This window comes from Hylaeus volcanicus, chromosome 5, assembly GCF_026283585.1.
Source record: "Hylaeus volcanicus isolate JK05 chromosome 5, UHH_iyHylVolc1.0_haploid, whole genome shotgun sequence".
NCBI lineage: Eukaryota > Metazoa > Arthropoda > Insecta > Hymenoptera > Colletidae > Hylaeus > Hylaeus volcanicus.
This window is the reverse complement of record NC_071980.1, coordinates 27,569,864-27,591,605: the sequence shown is the minus strand read 5'-3', so window position 1 is coordinate 27,591,605 and position 21,742 is coordinate 27,569,864. Positions and strand designations below refer to the sequence as shown.

The 21,742-nt window shown below is 42.5% G+C and overlaps 2 protein-coding genes and 1 long non-coding RNA gene across 4 annotated transcripts in view; 1 reads left to right on the top strand and 2 right to left on the bottom strand.

Annotated features, from left to right (window-relative positions):
- LOC128877530 (uncharacterized) overlaps positions 1-870 on the bottom strand; it is a 2,544-nt gene extending 1,674 nt beyond the window's left edge. Inside the window, exon 1 of the mRNA XM_054124908.1 lies at positions 813-870. Within this exon, the coding sequence (XP_053980883.1) occupies positions 813-870 (58 nt within the window). The remainder of the gene's footprint in view (positions 1-812) is intronic.
- On the bottom strand, positions 18-21,471 carry LOC128876526 (coiled-coil domain-containing protein 170). The gene is made up of 19 exons (XM_054122978.1): positions 21,146-21,471; positions 18,924-19,019; positions 18,731-18,862; positions 18,237-18,425; positions 17,842-18,111; positions 17,630-17,774; positions 17,247-17,419; positions 16,968-17,168; positions 16,411-16,554; positions 16,229-16,306; positions 15,434-15,597; positions 15,146-15,263; positions 14,823-15,059; positions 13,295-13,464; positions 11,598-12,720; positions 11,200-11,387; positions 10,870-11,068; positions 813-1,724; positions 18-310 (listed from the first exon to the last, which is right to left on the bottom strand). Exons 1-15 carry the CDS (start codon positions 21,245-21,247, stop codon positions 12,579-12,581), a joined length of 2,361 nt encoding a protein of 786 aa, XP_053978953.1. The 5' UTR covers positions 21,248-21,471; the 3' UTR covers positions 18-310; positions 813-1,724; positions 10,870-11,068; positions 11,200-11,387; positions 11,598-12,578.
- Positions 1,716-5,810, top strand: LOC128876527 (uncharacterized). 2 transcript variants are annotated; one of them, XR_008457058.1, is made up of 5 exons: positions 1,716-2,558; positions 2,888-3,755; positions 4,065-4,173; positions 4,261-5,679; positions 5,796-5,810. It is a non-coding gene; the product is annotated as an uncharacterized LOC128876527 (long non-coding RNA). The 2 variants fall into 2 exon arrangements; XR_008457057.1 differs by lacking the exon at positions 5,796-5,810 and having other exon boundaries at positions 1,716-2,203; positions 2,307-2,558; positions 4,261-4,446.
- Positions 21,472-21,742: the final 271 nt, after the last annotated feature.

Sequence of the window (21,742 nt, the reverse complement as noted above, 5' to 3'; positions counted from 1 at the left end):
TGAGTTGTGGTTTCTGAATTCGGAGTAGTTGACTCGGTTTGAGTTGTGGTTTCTGAATTCGGAGTAGTTGACTCGGTTTGAGTTGTTGTTTCTGAATTCGGAGTAGTTGACTCGGTTTGAGTTGTGGTTTCTGAATTCGGAGTAGTTGACTCAGTTTGAGTTGTTGTTTCTGAATTCGGAGTAGTTGACCCGGGTTGATTTGTGGTTTCTGGTTTCGAAATAGTAGGACAGTCGTCCACCATACTGTCTGTGACTTCCTTACAAGTATTACCCTCCTGTGGATTGCACACATAGCACTTCAACGCTCCACCTAATTTGAAGACAAACATTTGTAAGTTTCTTTCCATCGAATAGATACTGCAAGGACTATTAGATATTTGAGGCTTTCATGGCCCGTTTCTTCATAGTTGATACTAACTGAGGCTCCCGGGTTTAACCCGTGTTCGTTAAATATGAAGCTGCCACATTTTGCTAGCATTTTAGCTACCTCCTCCGAAGGTCGCTTGACCGCAACCTATCTACCGAGGTTAAGTTTTGTTAGGTCCGCACTGATAATATCGTTGTCTTTTGACCACTGAAGAAGGTGTCTGCACTGCTGGCGAGACGTCGGAGTATCTTATTCAAAGGACACGGCTCACACGCGGAAATCTCGATTAGTATCAATCACGAAAGATTATTTGCATTACTCTCGTGGGTAATCATAATATAATATCCTTTGAAGTCAATATTAGTAAGTCAAACTAAAGCTCAAAGAAAGAAAGTGATACGACAGGATTAATTTCACTTAGTATTCGTTCAGACGAGTATCTTACCTAATGGTAGAGCGACGAATGCGATGATAGCCAAGAAGACCAAAGGTCCGCGAGACATGATCACTGAGGATGTATTTCGCTTGACGTCGATAGTACAACAGTTCATACGCGAATGCTGTGAAGCTTGGAGGAATAGAAATACTCTTTCCGAGCTTATCACGATAAACTTCAAGCTTATCTCAATAGAGACCTCCAATCAATACCATTGCCTTGGTGGAAACCAATCAACGTGTGCGTAAAAACTCAAGATAGATCCGTTGTTCCCCTTTGTCTGTTTCTAGTTTATACCGATCATCTTGACTCGTTTCGCGATCCATGAATCAAGAAGATACGTCGTCGATGATTCATGTTTCATGTTGCAATTGAAACGCATACAGCCCGCCTCTATGTTAGGAATTTTGACCCAAGGATATCGTCTTGTCGATAACCTTGAACTTGAACACCGAAAGTGAACGATGCAGGTTTGACCATGGCGAATATACCGTCCCTCGACGGTATCGATCATTATTGAATCTATTATCCATCGATCATCGATGATTATGTTTAGATTATCGAAATAATGCGAACAGGATAGAGAGTGCTAATTTTTTTATTCAATTTTGCTTGGTGGCTTCCACTTGTGCGGTATAAATTCCGTTAAATTATATTGCACGGAATCGATACAAATTTAATTGTGCAACTTTTTGCCTTAATCTATTTGAAACTTGTTATATCTTATGCTACGCATTCGTTGCATATTGTTGCACCATTCGAGTGCTATCGATAGATTATACTGCATTCTTTCACGTTTCTTACGATGATACTTGTAACAAATTTTGCAGTCATCGTTTCCATTTTCAATTAATTCAATTGCTAACTGCTGCCTCTTTCGCCAATAACTATTGCGATTGGTGGGCCCCTTCCTTAATCGTTCTAGGGATCAAATTTAAAGGAGATTCAGAGGTGGAACATTATTCTTAACAGCGTTATTAAACTGGATTCCCTACAACGCGAGCCGCAATTTTCACTGAAAATTATACTCGAGGTTGTAAGGAATACGCGTTACCGTAACGTATCATGATTTTTGGTGCATTCAACCGAGAAACCTACTAGACCGTTATTTCAATCTGTTGTTATGTTGACTCCTTCGCCAATTTTCGCCAAAACGCGATGCAAAGAAAAATATTATAGTGCAAAATTTACTGGAAGCCTTTTGTACGTTATACTATCTTGTCATAAAGTGCTTAACGTTTCACAAAGGTCTTGGAAACAAACATACAATCAGTAAACGCATTATCGCACGATAAAATGAAGTGTCCATCGCGATCTTACATACAGTCGAGGGAAACTGCCTTTCAGAAATGAAAATTGAATTACTTTCGTGATTTTAATTCAACCCATATCAATATTAAGTAAGAGACCATCAAACAAGACTTCTTGACTGGATTTACATTCAGATAAGAGAAGATAACAATATCCATTCGTGACTTCTTTTAATCTTAATGTTTCCTTTAGGACAGCTTCGATGGATGCATAAAAATAATGTTGCCTCGGCCATAATTTCAGCGAATTTTGCAAGGTATAAATAGCTGCGCAATAAATATTTTTGACATAGATACATACATTTTTCCATTGAAAATTACATAACGAGGAGAAACCGGAAAAATGGAGGGTATAAAATTCTTGCTCAGTATGGTGGTCGTTTTTATGATTGCTTTCATCTCTTTGGGCAACGCAGAACCCGAAGCTGACCCGATGGCAAGCCCGGTAAGTCGATATACTTTGCTTCTGAATTTTCAAAAGTTTCTTCCTGCATCTTTTCTACTGTATTCCATCTGACAATAAACTGTCCAAGCGATTCAACGCTTCAGAGGCAATATTTGCTGAGAAAACTTGACTGACCCATCTTCTCATCAAATCTATGCTCTGGATAAACCAATGATTGTACAGTACATATGAAATCGTCTTGTCGATCTTCATCAAGCAAGGAAACTTTCAACTGTGGATAATGTTACGATAATATTTTGTAACGTGTAATATCGAACGTCGTTCGATAACCAATTCACCATGCTTCATAAGCGATATTTCTTTTTCAGGATCCTGAAGCTGATCCAGCAATCGTCGGATTACCAGACAAATTTCTTTCCCGCATGGCCAAATTTGGCTAAAATGTATGTATGGAATTTAAAATAAACAGAAATTGATAATGCAAATTTTTCGTTTTGGTCTCATGATTCTTGTTCCTTGTTCCCTCCGCTACATCCTTTGACAAACTTTGGAAATTCAAGACTGTTGGGTTACACCTTGCAAGATGAAAGGAAATTAAACGAAAGAAAAATGGAAGAAATCAAAATAGTTTTATAAATTTTAATCGCTAATGCTCCACGTCTATACGTTGTATACCATTTTATTATAATCATCGTTATCTATGAACACGATGGATTTATATCTGTATTCTATAGAAGCATCGTAAGAATAATAGTTTTTTCGCAGTTACGCCTTTTTTTTTTTATTTCGAAAGAAACTGTTTCGCTGACCGTTTCAGCCGAAAGTCTCGAAGGTAGACTTTATTGCACAATAAACTGAGGCGACTATAACTGTAGATTATGGTTCAAAGTATTATCTTTACAACAAAGGAATGTACTAAGGAATGTTCTAATACCCGTAAGCGTTATAATACCATTGTTTATCATAAATTTTGCAATCGTTCGGCGAAGAAACATTGTATTTACATTCGACGCGATCATCGAGTATCTCTTTGATAGTTTAATACGAATGCATACAAATAATATTGTCTCGACAACAATTTTAGTTGATTTTGCCCGGTATAAATAACTGTGCGACAAGTGTTTTCGATAGTGCAGCAGAAATTTTTATAACGAAGATTAAGTGACAAGGTGTGACCAGAAATATGGAGTCTGTACGATTTTTACTAGCAATGATTTTTTTTCTTTGGCAAGCCCGGTAAGTCGAGATTATTTGTATATGAGAACTTTATTCAAGTGTGTTTCATTTAACGTATTAGCTTCACAAAAAATATTCCATTTTTTTATGAGGATCTAAATGTACGAAGTCTTGTTTTTATTACTCGTGGAATTTCAGTATTTTTTACGATCATAGTGATTATACAATTGCATATTCAATCGTGCGATGCTTACTTTTTTTTATATCAGTTCTTTCGATAACTTGAAAAACTGCGTAGTTAGAGCGATTAGTTTGATGTTCCTCCGTTAGTATAAATAGCATTGCAGTAGTTGAACTTGTGTTGAACAGAGGAAAGAAAAGCCTGAATATGAAAGCAGTAAAATTTTTGCTCGGTGCAGCGATCTCTCTGATGATTGGCCTAATTTCTTACTCCGGGGCCAATCCTGTGGCTGATGCGGTAATATCACAGCGTAGTCCAACTTACTTGAACTTTTTGATAAAAATGGTTTTAGTTACAATTTTGCAACAAAATATTTCCTTTCAGGATCCCGAACCGATAGATCCAAAAGCGTTGCAATCCCTTCTAGGCGGATAGGATTGAAAATAGATATCGCAAAAGGATATCACATTTATATCTGTAATACTATATGCAACATTATGTACTAACGAATATAAACTTATTAACTTTCACGAATAAAATGTTGTAGCATTATACTGGTTTGGAAATGTATCTGGTCTTAAGTGCTTTTTACTAGTCTCGATTCTTAATTTCTACAAATCCCTATCAAAAAGTCGATAAAAGACTATTACAGTTGAGAAAAATTAATGACCTTCAGATGCCTACGACGCTCTTTTTCACACGTGGACAATACAGAATACACGTTTGCTCTGCATATACTTCAATTGGAGACTTTGTAGGTGTATCATCAAAAAAATATTCTGAACCTTATTTTTATTTAACTCTATTTGAGTCCTCGAGTCCTCGAGAAACGAGTTTAATTGTGAATTGTTACCTTGACACCGAAACCATTAAGGAGGGTCAAGGAACGTCTGTTCAACGAAACATGAAAGGCCAAAAGTGCCATCAAGGTTCTCCTCGACAATGTTTCCATTGTGGTTCCTGATTGTCTTTCCTTCCGCTCGTTATTCGAAGGAAAGCATGTTCTTTTGAGAAGCATTTATAAACGGCAGAGTTTATAAAATACCGTATTTTTGCAATAACGGAAACAAACAAAAATTGCATATTAGCGTCTTGTATTCCCACGAACGGTTTCGCGTTAGTTTTCATAGTTCGATCGTATATTACATGAGATCACCGCCAACATCGTTATCTTTCAAATGTGACATCCTATCAGATAAACAGTTAAATAAAATCAGATCGATAAAGTTTGTCGCGCAATCTTCCCAGGTATTATATTTTACTTTCCCACACGCTGAACATCACACAAATATGTATTTTTGTCGAAACCGAAGTTCACAGGGCGCCATGAAAATATTTTTTCCAGAACTGTTGCTCGCGGGATGTCGTCAAAATATTTGTTTCAAAATTGTAGTTTGCTGGACGTTGTAAAAATATTTTGTAATAAAAATAATATTGCCAAGATCAAAAAAGAAACGGTAGTATCGTTTGCACATTGTGATAACAAATAAGTAGCTTGTGACGTCTAAATAAAAATATACCCAATATCTTAGCTCGATATCAATATTTTCACAATCATATCTATGCAACGATATGACGTATTCAATCACGTTGCCTGTAAGAAAACTCACACGCGTGACTCTATTTCTGGTAAATGATCGTTACGAGAAGTCATCGTTACGATTGCAATTTTTTATTTAGAAAACGCGGTGATCGTCAAAGGAACTGAACAAACGTTTTCTACCGAGAATTTGAACAATAGAACGTGAACACCTCTTTCTTTCTTTTTCCATTTGAAATGAGAAATGTTGCAATCGCGATAAGGTATGTCTCACAGATAGATACATGCAACCGAGACTCGAATGTTGCACCAATAAATGTACGTTGTTAAAGGATATTTTATAGTGACTATACACTTTACCTCTTCATTTTCTATTCAGATATAATACTCTTCACTTAGAACAACAATTTTCGATTCAACGAACAAAGGTAAGTAAACTTAGTAAATAAAGGCTGACTGAACAATAAAGTATTGCTTTGGACTAGTGGCGTCACTAGTTGACGTGCTCGCCGTGTGCTGAGCCGCTAGTGGTGCCCACGTCTGCTTTAAACGTTTTTCAAATTCCTTTTCGTTGAATCAGAATAGAAAATCTTCTCACAGCGTTCATTCTCGAAAAGAGAATGATAAGTAGACTCGTAAGAACAGGTTCTAGGTAATCTTCAGATATCTGCAGATAGTAATATCCACGCTATTGTAACAGTGGTAACGAACAAATATTCCTGAAATAACCTCGAGGATTCCTAGACATTCTGCGATGTAATATATATCTTCGGTAGTAGATACTGCATGCAATTTTTCTATCGGCGAGTTTCAATCGAAGTCGTAATAACTGATAGTGCATCAATAAAATCTCGATACATAGTTGAATGCAACAACAGCGATAACGATATTTTACGTATTGCATTTTTTTTTTAAACCGTTTGTAGATTATTTCGAATGCCAGTAATTGAAAATTTAACTATATTATTATTAATTTATCGGAAATTGATAAATCACTTCTCTTGGAATCATCTTTCGCTTCTCCGAACAAGTGTTTACGTCTTCGATTAAATTACAATCATACAAGATGAAATAACCCTCGTTCAATAGAGGATGTCTCAATCATATCTTCCTTATCGGTTAGCGCTAAAATCATAATCCATCCTGGTGATAGAAAACGGGCAATTTGAATATTTCTCGCAACACTTGATAACGTAGTTGTCAATTGCGTATAAAGAAAACACAATCCTAAACTTTAGTTTATCTAGCAATAAATTCTTTAATCATTTGTTATCCCAAGACCTTGAAAACAAATAGCGATCGATATACGCGTTATTCAGCCATAAAATGGAACGAACATCACGTTTCTAGATACATTTCGATGCAATGACCCTGCAGCAAATAGAACTTCGTTCTTTTTACTTTATTTTAGTTTTTATAGTTTCGGGGGATACGTAAAAGATAACACTATCTCGACAGCATTTTTTATGGACTTTTTTTCTAATATAAATAGTGACGCGAACCATTGGGCACGACAAGAAAAAGAATTTGTGGAATACAGAAAAGTACCACGAAGCAACCGGAAGTATGAAGACTATTAGTTTCCTACTCTGCATCGCAGCCATTTTCATGGTTGCCTTTATATCCCTCAGCAGCGCAGAGCCTGAAGCCGATCCGATGGCAGACCCGGTAAGTTGAGACGCTTTACGTTTAAATCGTCATGTGACTTGGCGCACTTCACGAGCCATTGTAATTTTTCTATTTACATCCGTGTAAAAAACGGACCATTGGAAAATATGGAAATACTTGATATTGTGCTCTCGATAATCTGCAAATCTGAAATCAGTTTCATCCCTAACGATTTGTTCAATGAAAAAATACGAAAGAATTGAAATGGGACATTGTCATGTCGTATCGATAATAAATTGGCCAGTTAAGTTACCGCAAATCGGCTTTTCTGTTTAGGAGGCAGAAGCTGACCCCGGTCTCATGGGCAGTCTAATAAAGAAATTGGTGTCACATTTTGCGAAGGGATGAATAATTCGCAATACAAACGCTCTACCGATCTTCGAATTATAATAGCAATGGACGCTAAAAATTTATATATATAAATATATATATTGATCATGCAAATTACTTAATTCGTGGTTTAATATTTCTATTCCGATTTTCGTAACCGGCACATTTTCCAAAACAACATTTTTTGCCAACCTATCCCTACCAAAACTGAAAACATCAAAAATTCTCGAAAACACCACAAATCTTTCGAGGTAGATCACTACCGCGTACAACGTTTCTGTCCAACACCTCAAAACACGTGTACACGCACGTCATTCATCTCGAGGAAAATAGAGGACACAGCCGGAAGGTCGATCGATCATAATCGCTAATCATTTGCATAACTGGTTCGTCGTTGATTTGTCATCCGCCTTTCGAGCCAGACCGGTGCACGTTTGACCCATAAAATGGGACTCGCTGAACAAAAACCTTCGAATCAGGTGAAAGCACCGACTGGAGAAAGCCTTGGCTTATTGTTGCTTCGGGATTCGTTGCGACCTTCCTTCTCAATCGTCTGGCACACTTTAATGGGCCAGTCACAGGTGACTTCGACGTTGACTTCGCGCAGGTGCAAAATCGCCCAAACTCGCTGTTCGCCAGCGGATAACGGAACTCGTGGCGAACGCGAATTGACCTAGGTACTTGGCACTCTATCACCCATATGATAATAATAAATAAAGTGCTAGAGTCATTTAGGATTCCCGTGGATGGAAAGAATAAGGAAGAAAGGGCGAGAGACGAGACGCGGCGAAATGCAAAGCGTGACTCATCTGCGGTTTGGATTATGCGAACGAAGGTGCACAGTGCACTCTGACTGCCAAGTTCAGGGCCAACGAGATTCAATCTCCCATTAAAATTACAAAACGAAATACCACCAGCGTCCCCCTACCGTCTGCTCCCCCGACTTTCACTCCAGACGTGCCGCGTCACAAGAAACCCGTCGTTTGCCGACCATTGAAATTCATTAACATGAAAAGGTGCGCGCCGCGAACGAGGGTCAAAGATCCAGTCGGTGGCGTTAAACCTTGTGTCAATACGTGAAACTTTCACGCAGTGCCTAGGGTATCCAAGTACCCAGGAGTTTGCATATTGCTGCTTGAAAACGGTCTCCGCGTTGATCACTGACCCTTTGGCCAGTATGGACGCGTATTTACGTCGTATTCTAGTGTATCGTAGTATAAATGTACTTTCGAAATTTTACGTTGAAGCACTTTGGTACTATTTAGTGACAGTTGGTAGATCTTGCACTGGAGTTCTATAAGTTCTCTACATTGCTAGCACGGTACTCTTCCAGACCAGGTAAACATTTCTCCTGAGTGACACAGCCTTTGAACAATTACAGCTCGATTGTACCGAAACGTCTCGCAACTCCTCCACAAATGCTAAACAAGGACGTCCTCTGATTCGGAAGTCCATTATTCATCAAGTTTTCTACTCTGTCCAAGGAAGACTGACTATGTTCTTACCTTCACACATGGACTCTTCGTCATCTTCGAAACTGACCTAAACCTGTATATTTAGAATAGCGAAGGCATTTTAAATGGCAGCAAAACTTAAACCTAACCCTCGTAACATGTCGAGAAGCAACGCAACCCTGGCTCGCGAGACAGTTCACGAGAAGGCCAAAGCTGACTGGTTTACATTCGCGCTCACGCAGAGGAAGAGTGGTAGCCGGTTGGTCAAGTTCAGGGCTAACAAGATCCGATCCAGTCGCGTCTTTTTCCGTCGCGAAGGGCGCCGCAAAAGGCGCATCTTCCGCTCGCGCAAAAGATGCCGTAAAACCAGAACCTTACTTCGACGTCGAGCAAACTCCCTTCAACCGTCCCTCTTTCGTTTCCCCTTTCTTTCTTCCACTCTTCCTTTCCTCCATGTCCTCGCCGCCACTCCTCCTCTTCGTGGCGTTTGCTTCTATTTTCTCAGGACCAGACCAGACTCGCCGTTCGATCGTTTTATCCTTATTCCAGTCTCCCAACCTCTCTTCGCCCTCTGGCCACGATCTCACCATCGTTTTTCTCTTTTCGTTTCTCCCGTCTTCGAACCGGTGCAGTACTTTCTTGGTCGATCAACGGCGCAGGACGAACATTAGCTTGCAATTCGCCGTGCAACGTCACCAAAATTGCCAGCGGAGATGCTTGGGGCTTGAGATCTGAACGAAAATGCAAAGATCTTCGAGGATAGGTGCTCGAGCCACGAAGCGATTGTTAGACAAGAATAAGTTGAGCACAAGTGATCCAAAGCTCTAGGATCTCAGATAACGAAGAGGAGATTTACCGTAGGTTGTAGAGCAAGAATAGTTTGCGTTTGAGGTTCAAGGCCTGCTCTTCGAGATAATTTCAAAGCTTTCAGCAATTTCAAGGTTAAAGCCAACTAGCTAGCGCCACCTTTGCTTCATCTCGAACCAAATCTTTCATAGGTTCGAGAAATGTCAACTATCCTACATGGATACATCCTCGGCTACTCGACTCTTCGAGCTACGTAGATGAAACGCGCTGTATTCAAATGGCCCGTCTGGGTCGCGTTCCGTCTGGAAGAAGCAATGGTTACTTACGGTTCTTAACCATTCAACGACAGTGCTTCTCAAGCTCTTCCGAACGCAACCCACTTGGACGGAGCGACTCGGCGGAGATACTATGGTCCTTGTCAAGTCAACCGAACCTTCAAGGGCAGCTCTGCCTACGCTGTTCCTATCGTTTGTACATCTGCTCTCGGGAGAAGCGTTCTTGAAAGTTCGGTTGACTCGACAGGACTATGAGTCCTCGAGTAACCCATCCCCTGACATGTCGTGCATTATCGTTGAGAGTAGATTAGCAGATCTTGTTGTTAATGGTACCTCTGCACTGATTGTAGCCACAAATTAAGTCGAGTGAAAATTGGATTCACAGCTTGTGATGGCCTCTCAGAGATGCGATTTGTTTTTTAGAGGCGTCTACATATATTTAAGCTTTCTGTGTATCGAACAATACACTGTCTCGTGTAATAGACTATGTTTTTGGCCCAGAGACCAACACTGTTGCATTCTGTCCTGGATCTGTCAGTTGAACTCATCATCTAGCCCTAGGCATCTAATAGAACCTGCCTCGGACGTGTTGCTATTACTGATTTGTTGAATGGTCTCCAATTTCTCGATAATTCATTGCTCCATACTTCGTATGGATAGACGTTTCAAATGATCGATAGCGTCGTATCTGAAACAGTAGTTGCTAGGATGCTACATAGTCCTACCGATGAGTTCAACTAGCAGACCCTGGATGAAGCGTGGTAATATTGCACTCTGGCCAAAACTATTAGTGTTAGTAAATCATACGTGTGTTTAATATGAATTATTTTCGACCATTTATCTCGGAATAGAAAATATTCATTTTGGCCACGTAGCGATAGTTTGCCTGTGTGCGAGCGTCCAAAGCTCGACGGGATACCTGACTGCGTTCCCCTACTCTAACGTTTCCGCGACTCCTCGGATACCCCGCTTCTTCAGGCTCGTTCTGCCGTCTGCATCCTGGAATGCGGTTGTTCCACTCTACACCGATACTGCCGCCTACGTTCTACGTACCCAAGCTGCGTACGCAACGACGGTTATGATGTAAGAACCGTCGTCGCGCTACCATCCTCCTAAAACTGTTGGAAAATTGGGTAGAACCGTGACGAAGGAACTGTACGCTCGCTATGGTCGAAACATACAATATAATTCAACAGTCTCCTTAAATGCACAAGCTTCTCTACGATAAATGGACAGTAATATTACGAACCGAGGGCTGAGAGGCGAAACGAATTCACGATGAACCCCGTTTAATTGGCACCCCCAGGTCACGACGTTCTTCATTTAATTGGTTACTACTGTGCAATGTTATCTATCAGGTTGTCAGAAGCGAGCCTCGACGTTATCAACGTCCAGTGTCCGACGATAGCGCAGATACCAAGTAAAAAGATGTTAACACTGTAGAGTTCATCGTTGTAAGATTATTTAATTGGTAATATGCTACACTTGAGATGGAAACAATGCCAAGTGCGATCATGAATGAGTTTTTATGTTGTACGCGCAATATGTAATAGACGAAAAATGAGGAAGAAGTATTAAATCTACTTGTTTGAGTCGTACATTAAAATTTAGTATCATATCTTTGATTCTGTTTCTAGCTACACCTACCTGTCCCTCAGGTCGCCACGATCCCAAGCCTACAGTAACCCAAAACGATGTGCCGCGATAAAACAGAGCCAGACGTAATTTCACGGTCAACATTTTTGTTTCAACGTTCGTCAGCCACGTTTTTTAACAGCCGACAAGCAATTAAGATACAACGCGTGCAACGATCGAGAATATCGATCAGCATACGAACGTGTACCGTTACAGCCCATCCATTTGCCACTGCTTTTGATCGCTGGTAGACGAGCAGAGGCCATGCAAATTGGAACTGTGTCGGCGGAAGTGGGGCTTCGAAACACTGCGAGCACCGCGTGCAAGAGGAGGAACGGGCTCGAGCCTAAACGGCGAAACAATGCGTCAATTGGTCGTGAACAATTCGCGTTTCTAGACGGGACAGTTCGAGCCAAGGTTCGTTGGGTCAAAATAAATTATCGTGTCGTTTTGTACGAAATTCTTAAAATTAAGGAGGATCAAACAATAATTATTCCAAGAAAACAACGTCTTTGGAATTCTTCTTTGGAAGCTTCTTTGCTCCAAGAAATTCTCCATTAGAATCCCGGAAGCATAGACGTGTCCTACGAACCATTCCTTTCGATACTTTTTCACGCTTGATTTATTCCTAAATGGACTTCCCGTTATTCTTATCGATCAATGGATCATCTTATTTTAGTTTTTGTCTAGTCGATAGATCTTCCCTTATCAATCTACAAATTCGGCGTCGATTGTCGAAACGTGTACACAACTCGATCAGATATCACATAATCAGTCTTTGAGTGGGAGGTCTAAACATTTTCGGCTGGAGAGCCTTTTTTCTTGTTTCCGGAATTTTTAATACTCCTCGATACATATTTACAAGTCCTCTGTTCGAATATTTGGTCGCTCGAGGTAAAGATGGCGCGTTTACCAAAGGTAAACGCGACGGTTTACCAGACTTATGGTGCTCCCAATTCATTTATGTGTTTCGAATTTAAACCTTGGCCGATGTCACGGAAGAAGGCTGCTGCGGATGGGTCGTTTGTTGTAATCGTCCTCGATGTCGTGGAGATCCGGTGGATCCGCGAAACCACTGTCCTCGTAGCGGGTGCATCGTGACCCTGGTGACCTGGGAGGGTGCACTGGATGCACGCTGCAACAATAACAGTTGTCAATCGTCGTGAACGTGCTCGAGATCGTTTGCTGCTGAACGATGTACGATGTTAAATTTCTGAATCGATCGAATGACTAGTGATACATTATCATTTAATGTGTTAATCAATTCAGTGATTTATCATTTAATTCGTAAAAGCTTGAACAACCTTATCAATAGCTCCCGTGCATCTCTTAGCGATCGTTATCAGACTCTCAAAATTGAAGTCAAATCTTTGAGGACTCTCGTTAAATCAAGAGTACCTCTAGTAAGTATTCTTCGCCATATGTTATTTCCTACATAAATCTGCATTCCTGTCTGTCATGTTGCAAGCACGTATGCTGATCAACAAATCTACTAGCGTTGTCATTCTAATTTCTTGAAACTCTCCAAGCATTTGCAAGCAACGTAAATTCTATCTGGGAATAATTTCCTCAGAATGTTTCCTATTAAATTCTAGTAAACGTAAAATACGTGCTAACGGTTAATCTTATAAAATGAATATATTTGTAAAATCTAATTGGAATTGTCATTGGTGTTAGACAGAGGAGATACGCAACTCGAAGGTTGTTACCTGGTGCATCTGGAGGGACTGGTGTCCAAGGGCTCGTCGTATCTGCGCGAAAGCATCGTGAAATCGCGATGCGCCGCTACCATTTTCTGTAGCCGCGAAATGATTTCGTAATCGGGCGTGCAGATTGGCTCCGACAATAATTTCACCACGGAGACACGGAAGCTTTGCAGCTGAAACAGGAAATTAACGATTTGCCAGTTGTAACCGTGTATCGCTGGCTGTCGCGCAACTGCTGCGAGGCCCTTTTCTCCGCGTGTCACAATTTTTTTTAAGATTGAAAATCTTTTTATTTTCAAACGGCCGAAATTCATGTCACGTTATATGGTGAAAAATGCTGTAAGGGGATGAAATGGGTGGGTAGCAACAGCCTGTTAACGTCACGTTTCATTTGTAGTGAGTGTTACCACTTGCATCACGAGCGAGAAAGATTGTTAATAATTGAGTAATTTTGAGTAATTCTTATACTCGAATTTTAACGTAGCGTTCCCATCAACGTCGAGAACGATTATATTTAGTAGACTAACCGAACATTCTGACCGATGTGTCGGACATAACGCGACACTGCTCCACAGTTCATACTTCATTTGCTCGAATGGACATAAAATGGTAAATCATCGTTGTCACGCACACGTGGCGTTGGTCTCTAACGAGCATCGTCACGTCACACATGTGTGACGTTTAACAACATACGCGTTAAACGGTATACGTCAGTCCCGTGCTAGTATACTATGATCAATTATGAAAATAAAAGAACGATGACTTAAACCCTCCCTAATTTCGTATTGATTACGATATACTGGAATCTTATCGTAAACCTCGTGATGGAAATACGATGAATCGTTGGATAAACGATCCGCCGCCGCGTCTGACAAGCTGCAAGGATCGAGATCGCGTATTAAACGCGATTCTCAATGGAAAAAAACACTTGAAATCGTTTGACGAACTGGCACGGCGAGCTCTCGTCGCCGAGAGGGCTATTACGCGATTGGGTGTCAACGAGAACCATTGGGATTGTTTCAATGAATTAACGAGCCCGTTGGCCTCTAGCTCTCGATGGCTGTTGTGTCGTGGAACGCGAACGCGTAAGTGAAATATGCGCATCCTTAATGAGAGATCAAAGACTCGAGGCGATCGCTGTTGGGTGACTAACCTCCCATTTGTCTTTATTCGCCCTGGAGCGGCGAGTTTTCATTCAGAACGTGATGCAAGGAAGAGGTGATAGTATGTGTTCGCTTCTTAATTAAAAAAGGAATCCACGTACGTAGTTACAGGAATGAAAAATTCCTTCGTGAGAGAAAGTTCCATAAAAATGCTGAGGACGCGATTCTTTTGAGAAGCTTTTGAGTCTTAGCTTGTACTCTGTGAAAATAGAAAAATGATTGAACCTCCTCTAATTTCATGCGAAGTATTGCATACTGTACTATTATAAAAATCCTTGGGATAGAGATGCAAAAATGATCGACTCATTAAAATTCCGTTTCCTGTCGGAACGACAATGAACGTCACTGGTATCGTCAAAAATGCATACTTGAGATTCCCTTTTGGTGAGGTCGGAGAGGTTCTGCTTGACCTGCGCGAGCTCGCCTCGTAGGAGCTGCAACGAATGATCGTTTATGGACCTCTCCTGCTCGGCTGTCTCCGTGGCGCTTCTCAGCTGCTCTTTCAGCATGGCCAGCTTTCGGTTGCATCGCGTCCTCAGCATCTCGCTTTCCACCAGACGTTTCTGGAGCTCTTCGATCTTTCGGCTGCGCTCCAGAGCGGCTATCTGTTTTCGGGGAAACAATCCTTTATAATCGAACAGTGGAACCACGGACCGTGGACGTCGATTCAACGACCAAACGAATGAAAAACGCTACGCCCCTTGTAATCCGCTGCTTCCGTCAGCTGCGAGCTCAGTTCGCGGTTTCGCGACTTCTCCTCGGCGAATTGAACTTGCAAGCGATCGATCTGCTTCGATAGCTTCTTCGCCCTTCGAACAGACATCAGTTTTATTCGTTAGAAGGAACGATCGGATAGAAACTGAAATTAGCAAATGTGTAGTTTATTCGAAGCTAGGAGGTCAGAAAGATTTGTAATCTATTTAATGTTAAATAGTAGACAGACATTACGGGATTAAAATTCGAATAAAGGAAGAAGTACCGAAGATTCGCTTCGTCCCTTTCGGTCTGCAGCAACGACTTCATTCTGACGCTATCTTCTTGAAGCGAGAGCTTCCTGCGGAGAAGATCCAGATGAAGGTCCCTGCGCTGCAATTGTTCCCGCAGCGTCCTCACGCGACGTTGAAGTTGATACACCACCGAGGTCTGAACAAGAGAAAAAAAAAAAGGAACCCCTGTCCATCGTTCTTGTCTCTACGCGTAACGACTCGACTAGCGTGTCTAATTAGCACTTGGACGGTCACGCATACGTGATGTCACCCTTTGAGCTGCTACGTCACCACCTACTTGACTTACTTTTTTATATTTCTTAGAGTTTAAATTTTACTGTATAATACTCTCAATATATATATATTTATATTTCTACGATCGAAGTTACCTTCGTTATTTTTGTTTCGAATATTTCATAACGAATGCCAATTAATCTTCGAATATTTTATAACGAGGACACCGTGAATCGATAAAATAACGACGATGGTGTGCAGCGATAATGCTCAATTAAAAAAGTTCGACTGAGAGAATAGCGTGGGGACATCGCTTCGAAATTCTCGGGAAATTGTCGCTTACGGTAGGCGGCAGTGAAACGTGCGACCGTCCAAGTGACGTAAGCGAGGGAGTAATCGCGTGAAAGTGTGCGTTAATGCGTACAGGAACGACAGAGCATTGCGTCTTGGTGGAAATTATAACTGAACGAGTCGAATAAGATCAGTGAACCCGATTCGACTCCCTAACCACAGATTCAAAGCTACAAGCTCGACTACTGGCGCCAAAGGCTTACTTCTTTCATAGAAGAAAGCTCATGGAAGGACCGCTCGCGTCGAATCCTCGGTAAGGTGACGTACTCGTGGTACGAATACTGCGAGAAACGCGATTTTCAGGAAAGGAGCACAGAACAAACGAGACGTTAGCAACGTGACAACGGAAAACAACGACAAGTGGATCTCAGAGCCAATTTCGTACCTTGTCCACCAGCTTGTCTGTCTCCAAACGAGCCAACTGCTCGGCTCGCACCAAAAGCGACTCCGTTAGGAGATCCAGGCCCATCTCCTCGGAGATCTCGTCCATTTGCATCACCTTTCCAAGTCGATCCAAGAACGTCATGAACTGGGAAAAGAAATTGGAAAGTGCAGAATCGATTCGTGCTTAAGATAAATAAAGAAGACACGCGAATAGTCCCAAGTCCCAATGAATCTAATAAAAATTGAAGTTAGAACATGCCACGTCTTAAAATTGACAAACAGCATGTCGAATTTCTCTCAGAAGACAAGCATTCCTTCGAGTCATAAAGATTCGTATAATCTCCAGTATTAAGGGGAACAACCGAGTCTAAAAGCAAGGTTATCTTTACTCTTTGCCTTTGAGGTCGATAATTATTTCATTGTTCCAAATATTAACGCCGTAAAAATTAATTCTTCGGAGGGTAACATAAAAAGAAGGATTACGTATGGAATTATTTGTGGTCGTCGAGTTTTTCAGAGAAGAATCGTTATAGCATAATAATTTGTAACGCCGTTTACCGTCTGCTTATCTCTGCGTAAAGACTCTCTCGACAGCTCGCAGCTCGTCAACTCGGAGTCCAATTTGTGAACCTTGCTTTCCAAATTCGATCGTTCGTCTTCCAGACCTCTCATCTTCGACACTGTGGTCTCGATCATTTCGCCCTGCCGAGTCGTCGATTCCGTCGCCACGTTCAATTTCTCTCGGAGATTCTGAATATTCTGAGAACAAAGGAAAAAATATTTGGGACGCCTGCGCAACGTTGGGAGCAGATAGTAATCGAAAGGAATGATATGAACGATAGTTTGATCCTTGTACTCGGCCAAGATCTCCCTGATGCGGTCCTTGATGGCATTTTCGTGAGATTCGACGTATCTGTTCGGGCCACCGACGAGTATAGCCAAGGACTCGAGAAAGTGTCGCGACTCGTTTTGCATTCGCTGCATCTTTTCCTCGCGATGCTTCAAATCCTCTATGAAAGAAAGGAAGGTTTAAGAATTCAAGGAGCAGATTCGTCCAAAGACAGCAGAACCAAGGCAGCCGAAGGCACATGTGCCAGCGTTCGCCAACGTTCGCCAACGTTCGCCAGCGTTCGCCAACGTTCGCCAACGTTCGCCAACGTTCGCCAACGTTCGCCAATGTTATCTCAGCTCTTTGATTTATACGAGACTAAAAGGATCACCTCGCAATTGGCAGATCACTGTCTCTTGGCTCGATATGTTTCCAGTCGCGCTGGTTATGCTCCTGTTGGCGTTCAGCAGTTTGTCTCTCAGATCGTTAGTCTCCCTTTCCGCGACTCTGTATTGCATCTCGAGGCACTCTTTGTCCTGCCAGGTCGAGAAAAACCGATTACGGTTGAGTAATTCAGCTTATAAATCATTCCCAAACGAGTACCTGTCTCAAACGGTCCAACTCGATCGACTGCGAGGACACTTGTCGCTGAAGCTGTTCCTTCTCCGCGACAGCACGATCCAAAGCGTCTCTGCAGCTTCTGAAATCGACCTCGACGGTAGCCAATTGGGCTTCGACGTTCGTGCTTTTCGCGCGAAGACGATTCGCTTCTTGCGCCAGCTCCTCAGCCTTATGGATCACGAGTTCGAGACTGGGATGGGCGGTATCGCAATAGTCGACGTTCAATGCGTGGGCCAACTTCCTCGCGCATTCCTTTGGACGAACATCAAGAATTTAATGCAAGGATGAGAAACCTGTGACCTTTAATTCTTCAAATGTGTATTTTACACCTTTCAGTGTGAGAAGCTTCTCTTACAAAAAGGACCAAAAGATCTAACCTGAAGACTGGCACGGGCGCGTTCCTTTTGTTGAATCTCCTCCGCGAGGTTCTGCTCCAGCTGGCGAATCTTCTTCTCGTACTCTCGAATTCTCTCCTCGTGGTATTTCAGATCCCGCTGCAAGCCCTGTATCGTGATCTCGTTTCTGCCTTGACTCGCGTAAAGATTCCTCTCGCGTTCCTCCAATTCCTGTTATCGTGGATGACAACATCTCAATGCACGTACGAACCCACGCACACGCGTGGAATAGGGTCAGGTTAACCTTGGAACCGGAGATTCTTAACCTTTTCAAGCTCACGACGCAGTTTCGATAAAGATCCTCAACGAGCGGTGTCAAAAAGAAAATTTAATAACGAGTTTCTCCGAACTGTCTGCGATTCCTCGATTCGGCTACGTTATGGAAATCATCGTCGTACTTTACTCGAAGAACAAAAATCGCGAGGCCATCGAAGGGTTAAGATTAACGAAAAGAAACGACGAGGAGATGGAGCAACCTGTATACGTTTTTTTAGACTCGAAACGATGGCATTTTGCCTGACAGCTTGTTCGCGAAGCTGCTCAGCCTCCACCTGCAGCTCCACGATCCGTTGATCCCGCGATCTCACGAGGCTCTTCATCTCCTGGAGCTGAGGGATCAAACCGGGGATTATTTATTTGCATTGTCGAGACATCGATCGATTCGTTTACCTCGGATGTAAGCCTGTCACGTTTGTACTCGAGGGCTGCCAGCTCGCTTCTTAGGTTGGTCGTCAGGTCGTGGGTCATGGCGTCCTCCTGACAGATCTGGAGCGAAAGAGCGCGCGTCATTTGCAATTCATCTCGAAATACAGATGGAATCAGCCGATAGAAGCTATCGAGGCGAAAAGTTCAAAAATAAAAGATTGAACCACACGTTCGCTGTTTACTGTTTGCCGATTTCTGTCAGCCGGTTGGTTTTATCTTCGCACCCCCGCTTGGATCGATACGCTCGTTGCAGCTCCTGCAGGAGGCCGCTCGTAATTATTTCCCACGTGCCGAAAGGCTTCGGTAATTAAAGCATCGTTAAGTTAAATTTAAAGCACGTATCGGGGGAATCGAAAATGAGGGAGCGTCTCGCCAGGAAACACGCCAGCGGAGCTCCAGCGTCGACGGATCGAATTACAGGGAAATTGATCAATACCAGCGTCCCTACGGATGTTTGTACTTGCAATTACGTCTCGCTTTATTATAGCACCGATTAAGTATCTCCTGTGAATACATATAGCAAACGTGAATGCATACGAAAGCCCACAATTACAGATCCCATCAAACTTTTTACTTTTCGTTACATTATTCGATATATCGGGTTGTTATATTGAATTCGTCGAGTTAAAAGGAATCGAAAAGTCCTTTTCCATTTTCCGTAACTGTTTCGTTATCTCCGATCTGGACGTACCCCTTAGAATCGCGCCAAATTATCGTCCACTGCAATCCGGGTCGGAAGATGAAGGTGAGCAACGAGAGAAACACGCGGGAAAACGCTCCAATCGTTCCCAGGTGTTAACCACGAACGTTTTCGGGATCGTCGATGAATCTAACGGCGGAGTAAAGGTAATTTCCAGGCTAATCGAGCTCGCGAGTCTCGCAGAAACGTGCAAAACTAACTAGTTTCGTCTGCTCGCGACTGGAGTTTACGTGACTGAAATCGAACTGGAGACCTCGCGTCCTGGCTCATACGATTTTATTCGGGCGCCTCCGTGCACGAACGCTCCTTGAACTCCAGTAATATGACGTACACGGAGATTGATCTTATGTCGTTCTTTCGTGATCTATAGAATTACTCGTTTACGATTGTCTTACCAGCCTATTTCGAGAAATGTAAAATTAATCGGTATGTAGCTCCAAGCTATGTAATCCCTTAAGGCTGACGAAAACATTGATTCTCGTAGCTTTCGAGACTGATCACGCGTTCCCCTCGAAGCTATACGAAGGATACCGTCTCCGCGGTACCAACGATCAAATAAATATAATTAATTCGACATTTCGAGACCGTAGGAATCGAGGATGACGGGGGATGATCAAGGAAGCCGCCGATGAAGGTGTGCAGCGACAGGTGGAATCGATTCGGTGCAACGCTATGGCAACCGAGCCCCCTGCTTTGCGCGCGAGTCAATACGTTTACTATTCACGCGAAAGCGTATAGTAGGCATCAGTAACGGCGCGCAAAGAGAAAGACACAATAACGACGCGACGTCGACTCTTTGCGAGTATTCGGTTTCGATTGCGCAATACTCGAATGCGAAAAACAGTAAGAAAATAAAAAAGGAAACGACAAGGAGATAATGGGGACTCGTTAACGACGCGATATAATTGAATGTACACCTGTACCTCGTTAAAATTCTATTGCTTTATAATTTGCGCTCCCCTCAGATAACGTACCCTCGCTACGCTCAATTAATTCGACGCTTGACTCAATCCGTTCACGCGTTTATTAATTCGACCGAAAGGGATCTTCGTCAAATTGCATAGGAACGCTCCTGGAATGAGTTTTACCGATACAAAACGGAAGAATTGAAAGATTCAAAAATGCATTCACCAATGAAACCGAGAGTCACCGTGATTACGAATCAGTGGGACCAGTAACGCCCTAAGGACATCGTCGAGGACTAATTTTCTACCAAGCAGCGATCGATACTCGTTCCTAATAATTATACGTTTCATCGACAATCATCGAAAGGGGAATACCCTGTGCGCCACACGAAAGAAATATTGCGAAGCTCTGTGCGATGCAAGAATGGAGTGCACGTGACTCGATACGGAGGATTAACCAATGCGCACATGCGCAAGTAGGTACACGTATACGTATTCGGTGCGCTGTGAAAAGACTGAGAGTGATAAGCTGGTGCATTCAATCCCTGTGATAAATCTCGCCTGTCGCGGACGGAAGAGACCTTTCGTGGCGACGATATAGACAGAGTCTCAAAGATCTGCAGATCCTCCTCGGTGGTTTCCCTCGCTTCCCTTGTAGCCCTCGGATCCTCCTCGCTCGACATCTTGACCCGAACACACCCCGACGAGGCTCCAGGTTGTCCAACTCCGATCCTAGGGAATTTCTTTCGCTGCGCGTGACGATTCAACGACGATTTGCTTCCTTCGACATCCCTCGGTCGCGTTTTATGACTGCACCACCGTGCTCGCGATCCTCGAGGGTGGAAAAGCGTTTCCAACGAGGACGGAGACCGTTGCCAACCCCCCCCCCCCCACCCCACCCCACCCCCACCCCGCGTGCGCGAATCACGCGATAATCGAAATTCATCGATCCATGGGACGACTACACCACCTCCTCGCCCCCACGAGCTTTTTTGTCTTTTCAAACGATTCAACAATTAGCGGTTTTCCAAAATGACTTTGTTTTCTGGGTGTCACCAAAGAGTTACTTGCACAAATTTCATTTTTACTTTTTGATGGACGATTCTTTTGCATCGAACGACACGTGTCGTATAGTTTATACGATACATATAGTTGGTCGTAAATCTTGGTAAAAAGTA

Coding starts and splice junctions, on each gene's coding strand:
- LOC128876526 (XM_054122978.1), bottom strand. CDS start 21,247: ATGTCGAGCGAGGAGGATCCGAGGGCTACAAGGGAAGCGAGGGAAACC. Junction 18,426..18,730: donor GTCTAAAAAAACGTATACAG/GTTGCTCCATCT, acceptor CCACGATAACAG/GAATTGGAGGAACGCGAGAG. Junction 12,721..13,294: donor AGTCCCTCCAGATGCACCAG/GTAACAACCTTC, acceptor TTATTGTTGCAG/CGTGCATCCAGTGCACCCTC.